This window comes from Dipodomys ordii, unplaced genomic scaffold, assembly GCF_000151885.1.
Source record: "Dipodomys ordii isolate 6190 unplaced genomic scaffold, Dord_2.0 Scaffold70, whole genome shotgun sequence".
Taxonomy (NCBI): domain Eukaryota; kingdom Metazoa; phylum Chordata; class Mammalia; order Rodentia; family Heteromyidae; genus Dipodomys; species Dipodomys ordii.
The window spans coordinates 8,466,993-8,473,598 of record NW_012267286.1 but is presented as its reverse complement, the minus strand read 5'-3'; the positions used below and the strand labels follow the sequence as shown (position 1 = coordinate 8,473,598).

The 6,606-nt window shown below is 37.9% G+C and overlaps 1 protein-coding gene across 5 annotated transcripts in view; it reads left to right on the top strand.

Moving 5' to 3' along the window:
- Npnt (nephronectin) overlaps positions 1 to 6,606 on the top strand; it is a 59,865-nt gene that overhangs the window by 47,331 nt on the left and 5,928 nt on the right. For all 5 annotated transcript variants that reach the window (XM_013023801.1, XM_013023799.1, XM_013023800.1 and 2 more), the window contains 2 exons: positions 42 to 128; positions 584 to 682. In XM_013023801.1, the coding sequence (XP_012879255.1) occupies positions 42 to 128; positions 584 to 682 (186 nt within the window). The remainder of the gene's footprint in view (positions 1 to 41; positions 129 to 583; positions 683 to 6,606) is intronic.

The following is a 6,606-nucleotide window of genomic DNA, read 5'->3' as shown; positions in this document are numbered from 1 at the left end:
AAAAAAAAAAAAAAAGAATAAAAAACACCTCTCTTTTGTAGTTCCTCGACAGCCGTCGAATGACTTGTTTGAAATATTTGAGATAGAAAGAGGAATCAGTGCGGATGATGAGGCGAAGGATGACCCAGGTAGGAACTATCCTAATGTTCTGTTCCATCCATTTCATGGAAATGACGGATGTTGCTCCTCGTTTGGTCTATGCTGGAAGATTATATATTGTCTTCTATTTATTTTTCACAACTTGGTTAAATTAAGCAAAGAGAACCATGAGTCATCCCCATTTAAGATATAATAAAGTAATATTTGAATGGTGAGAAGGAAATCATATTTTCTAAGTGGTAATGTCACAAGGCCATGATTTGGCAACACTTGCATGTTCTATTTTTGCAGCTGAGCCAGGCATGCACAATGGTGCTGGGAAATGATTCATGTAATTTCCTTTTGATCTCATGGATCAAAAGCCTGGGTTATTAAGTGTGGACAGGAGAGAACACTTGCTATACAGATAGTCCTAGATCACAATCACTTGTTGTGATTTGTTGAGTGTGTATAGCTACTCATCTGTTCTGGTTGTTTCCTGTAGGTGTTCTGGTACACAGCTGTAATTTTGACCATGGACTTTGTGGATGGATCAGGGAAAAAGACAGTGACTTACACTGGGAACCGATCAGAGACCCAGCAGGTAAAACCCATCTCATTGAACTCTTTCTAGTACGCATTCAGTTTGATCCTGTCTTCTAATCAAATATATTGTGATGTGCCTCAATGTTTATTTAATAAAGGTGGTTTACAAATACATCATGCTCAGTATTTCTAGACTATCATCTTTCAATTAGTGAACCAGGTTGATTAATCAGTCTCCCAGAATTATATTATGGGATACAGTACGTAGTCTGAAAGCTAGGTTATTTGTCTCAAAACTCTTGGTAAATTAAACATTTAGACCCATTTTAGCAAACAATTTTTAAGGCATTTGTAATATCTCATTCCCAGAAATAAAGCATTTGTAACATAGTCATAAATCAGCCATGCTAATCATCCCTTCTGGCTGTCTCATTTATGCCCTTTTAATTTTTAAAACAAAGATTTGATCTGTAGAAGACAGAGACAATGGAGACTTCTATAAAATTGTGTCTATATCTCTGTTAGATGTTAGAGAAGCAGTTATAAATTGCCACCAACTATTCCATAGCAGAAAGTTATCAGAAAGGCACGTTTAGACATAGACTCTTGGAAAATTAATAGACACTTCAATTGTACTTCTGTTTTGTCTAGCTTTAGGAAGCAAAGTTACATGTTGTTTCTTCCCTCCCCTCAGTAATTAAATATTTTCTGAGTGAGTAAATTTAATAGAAGAAAGGTGAAGAATTTAGTTTCTCTTTTCCTTTTTTGTTTTCCTGACTTGAGATTCTAGGAATAAAAGATACCAAATATAAACAAGAAATATTTTGTTCACTTTAGAAGCCCATTTTCTTAAATACTATGCCAGCTATTTAGAGAAAGCACAGAACACGTGGAGCTGGGTGCTGCTGGCTCATGTCTATAATACTGGTTACTCAGGAGGCTGAGGTCTAAGGATTGTGGTTTGAAGCCAGCCCAGGCAGGAAAGTCTGTAAGACTCTTATCTCCAATTAACAGAAAGCCAGGTGATTCTGTGGCTCAAAGTGATAGAGCACTAGCCTTGAACAGAAGAACTCAGGGAGAGCTCCCAGGTCCTGAGTTCAAGGCCCACCAAAACCAACAACAGCAACAAAACATGGAAATTAATTTCAGGAAGCTTATGATTTATTAAAGCAGTTATTCTCCAGACTTTTACAGGCACATAGATCATCTGGGGCCTTGTTTAAAATGCAGATTTTGATGCATTGCTAATAGGCTTCCTAGGGAAACTTATGGTACTGGTCCTCTGCACATATTGAGTAGCAGGGTATTAAATACTTACTCCCAGCTGTATTTATTAGATACGTTAAGATTGAATTCTGAATCATGATAGGCATTTTAAGATAAAAATTTGAGGTAAACTTAAAAAATGAATATTCAATACATTCTAATGGGTTTTCAGATATCACATAACATCTCCTCTAGTACACGGCCATTTATTCTCTTGAGTTATTTTCACTCAAGGTTAACTTTGAGCAGGACAAAGGAAAGGTTGATGCCCAGAGAGTTTCCTAAGGCCCTAGAACTGAAGCATGGTGAAATTTAATGTTGCATCTTAAGTCTTCCAAAAATATATCCAGGCCTCTTTTCACACTTCCCATGTGGTTTCCTGGGCAGCTCAGGGCCCAAACATCTGTATCACTGTTCAGATGGTCCCAAGCATGCGGTGTCATGCCGGTTCTAATTAAGAATACCAGGTCTACTGCTCTGGAATAGTTTGCTTCAAGAAGGATCCTGGGTTGTCATGGTTGATAAGACCATGAAAAATAGTCATGGCAATAATGAATAACTCTTCTGAATGAGTAACTTATGCAAAACTCAGTAGAATTCTTTGAAGTTCCATGTAGACAGTTCATGTTTGTAGATGGTCTTTGTAAAATAGAGTGATTCTTTTAAGAAGATAAACACTGTATTTTAGAATGAATGTAGTATTTGGAGTATCCTTTATTGTTCGTAAATGTTTAAGTTTTTTTTGAACCAAATTTCCCTTGCCCTCTGCTATAAAAATGAGAATTGATTTGGAAATCAGAAGAGTTAATGAAAAAAAATACTGTGAAAGGATCATGGCATCGTGTTAGTAGAGAGGCAATTGAAAGGCAGTAGCCGGTGCCTGGGTGTTGGGATGACACCTTATGATGGGTTCTGGCCCTTGGAAGTTGCTTTGGCTTTTCAAGGGTGGGTCCAAGTTCTTACTGGATAAACTAGTTATTGAACTTAGGTAGTGAAGATAAATTGACCTCACTGGGGCCCACTCCGAGCTAGAAAGGAAGGTGATTGTGTGTGCTGACATAACCACAATCCAAAAGATGAGATTAATAGGCCACAGTGAAGAATAAAATCTAATGAGGGTGACAATTCATAGTCCAGAAACCAACCTCAGAGCTGTGTGAAGGAGAGCTGACTAAGCACTAAGTTTGAAAAACGGTACTTTTCCAGAATGGAAATGGTTAAGTGCTTAATCCACTTTGGGGGATTCTTTCTGATCTGAATCTTAAAAAAAATAGAATTAATTGTACATCATTCAAAAGAGAATGATTTGCATAGGGAGATATCACAGAGTGAGAAACAAGCCAGAAAATCTGAATGTTTAACCTAGAAAAAAAATAATAGAGTTGAGCTGCTTTGCAAATAATTGACCCAGGGTTAGAGTGCTCACTATGATCACACAAGGATGAGAATTAGAGTCAGTGGGTGACAACTGGGGAGATGGTTATTGATTAAAAATAGGACAGGCTGATATGGTAGGTATGAGCTTTCTGTTAGTAGAAGCACTTGACTGGGTGGCCTATGGCAAGATGTTGGTGAAGGGTTTCAATATCAGATAAGGGTTGGTTGATCAGAAAACTTAAAATTTTTTTCATTATCTTCAAGTAATTTTTCCCCCTTGTTTGTTTGAACTAACGATATGGTCTTAAGAGTTAACGAGAAGACCTATATTTTGAAACCAGAATGCCTGAGTTGAAACAGCACCACAATTTATTAGCTTTGAGTTTAAGCAAATGACTTGAATTGGAATAATCAATGGCATTTGCTAAACTTACATATTTCAAAGATTTTCCAGTCCCTTGCTGTCAGCCATTGCCATGCAGTTCTGATCAGTGTATACAGAGCACCTTCATTCCAGCAATGGCTGTACTTCCTTAACTCGTTGAATGCCACAGGGAATCTAACTAGCCATCCACTGAGGCACCGAGAACGCTGCAGAGAGTAGCCCTATGCCAATATTGGTGCATGGCTGTTGAGTATCTGTAGAATCGATTCCTAGATGCAGAATTGCTGAGACCAAAGGACTTTTCACTTTGAATTTTGATAGGGTTGTAGCAGCTTCTACTCCCATCAACAAAATTTCAGAACCGTACCAACACAAACATAAAACTTAGAGGTAAATAGGAAGCTAAGAGGTAAAAAGACATCTAGTGTGAATTTTAATTTGTATGCCTTTTGTCCAATGGCCATAACTTCATATATTTAAAAAACCATTGTTTGTGAACCCCTTTTTCTTTTGTTTTTAGTATTGAGTTTATAAAATTCATTTGTGTAAAAAAATCTGCTTTGGTGTATTGCAATTATTTAAATTTTTTTGTCTTTGATAGCTTTTTTTCATTTTTAAAAAGTGAAAATTTAGAAACTTAAATATTCTCCAATAAGAAATTGGCTAAATAACTAATGGCTTTCTTAGAACTATGCAAAGTACCATTATTTCCTGACATAAAGAAATACTTATGATTATATTTAATGAAAAAAAGCAAGCCACAACATTGTAAACATAGTAGTTCTTTTTTTAAAAAAAAATTCATACTCGGCCAGGTCTGGTGGCACAAGTTTGTAATTCCAGCTATTCAAGCAGCAGAGATGGGAAATACTGAGTTTCAAGAAACCCTGGGCAAAAAGTTATCAAGATATCAGCCAGAAATAAGCCAAGTACGGTAACACAGACCTGTTGTTCCAGCAATGCAAGAGGTGGTTGGTAGGAAATGGCCAGCCATGACAAGACCAAGACTAGCAAACAAAAGGCCTTGAGTACAATCTCCAGGACTACTGCACACTCAGAAATGCATATTTACATATATACATGCATTTATGTAGGAAAATTACCTTTGGGTTCAGCATTAGGATTCACTTTATCTGAGAAATTTCTTAGGGGGGGTGAGGTGGGGATTTGAACTCTGGGCTTTTACCACTTGAATCACACCCCTTATTACTTTCATTTTTTCAGATAAGATTTCATGTTGCATTTTGATTCTTGTTTCCCACTTCCTGGTACTTGTACCTACTCCCCCTATGCTTTAGATGTGATTCTTTTAACTGTTTAAAAAATGTTGAATAAAATTTGACATTTAAGCCAGCATTTTGGCATCAGAAGTGAAATTTTAATTTAATAGGTTATTTGGGATGCTTTCCTTTTAGCTACTATTCCAAGTTTGTAACACTTTCTTTGCTAACACAGAGAATAATTCTTCCTGGTGACAGAAAGACCCCCTGGTGCAGATCAGTGGAGCATTTACAGTCCCATCATCACCACCTAACTTTCAGAGTTTTACAAAGGATTATTGGGATCTTTCTCAGGATACGGTGGCTTGTTGGGTGGTTTTGTTTGCGTGCAGTGTCTCGCAAAATGATATTAGTATACATTCCATAGGGACTTAAGATAATCCTTATTTTCTTAGAACGTGCAGGTTCATTGCTAATCTTATATCTTTGTCTTAACCTGAGTCCTTGTGATGAGTCAAAACCTGAGTTATAGGTAGACATTTAAACTTCATGTAAATATCTTGGCCTAGAGTAGTTTTGGATCCATGTGTGGGAGAAAAAGGGTCATGGGAGGAGGGAAAGGGGGGGAAGAAAAGATGATCTTTTCTTTCTTTTGGGGACATATTCTTGGAATAGCATTGCTGTAACAATGACCTTGAATACCTACTATGTGCTAGGTCAGGTTGGTTCTATAAGGTTGCTCCCTACAGTGGCACATGGTAATTACCTAAAGGTGACTTGGTGTTCTCTTGAACACATATGAACAAAAAGACATCCCGAACCTTATGAGGTCTTGTATAAATGAAGCATTAAGAAAGGAGATGAGAGCCAGGCACTGGTGGCTCACGCCTGTAATCCTAGCTACCCAGGAGACTGAGATCCGAGGATCATGGTTTGAAGCCAGCCTTGGCAGAAAAGTCCCTGAGACTCTAATCTCCAATAAACTACTCCGAAAAAGCCAAAAGTGGTGCTATGGCTCAGGTGGTAGAGTGCTAGCCTTGAACACAAAGAGGCTTAGGGACAGAGGCCAGACCCTGAGTTCAAGCCCGAAGACCAGCAAAAAAGAAGAAGAAGAAAAAGGAGGTAGGCTAGGCTGCTGGTGATTCACACCTGTAATCCTAGATTCTCAGAAACATGAGATCTGAGAATCATGGTTCAAAGCTGGCTTGCACAGAAAAGTCTGTGAAACTCTTAATTTCCAATTGACAAGCAAAAAGCCAGAAATGTAGATTAGGCTCAAGTGGTAGAGAGCTAGCCTTAAACAAGAAAGCCCAGGGACAGGTCTAAGGTCCTGTGTTCAAATCTCAGTACCAGTGTGTGAGTGTATGTGTGCATGTGCACACACACACACAATCAAAAAAAAAAAGAGAGAGATGGTTTGTCTTTTAACTGAAAAGTACATGAGATTTCTACAAAAGCAGGTAGATATGCTTAGAATCCTGACCACATTTTTCCTGTGGACAGATCCGGGGTGAAACATAATGTGTTTTGAGTTGGCTGAGATTTTTTTAAAAAAACAAAACAAAAGACAAAAAAAACAACTGCCTGGAGGGACTGTCATTTGTACTTGGATTACATTTCAGAATACTTCTGCTAGCTTTCTAACTTTCCCTTCAGAAGAAGCAGCTTAAATTAGCCGTGTGTGTGTGTGTGTGTGTGTGTGTGTGTGTGTGTGTCTCTCTCTCTCTCTCTCCC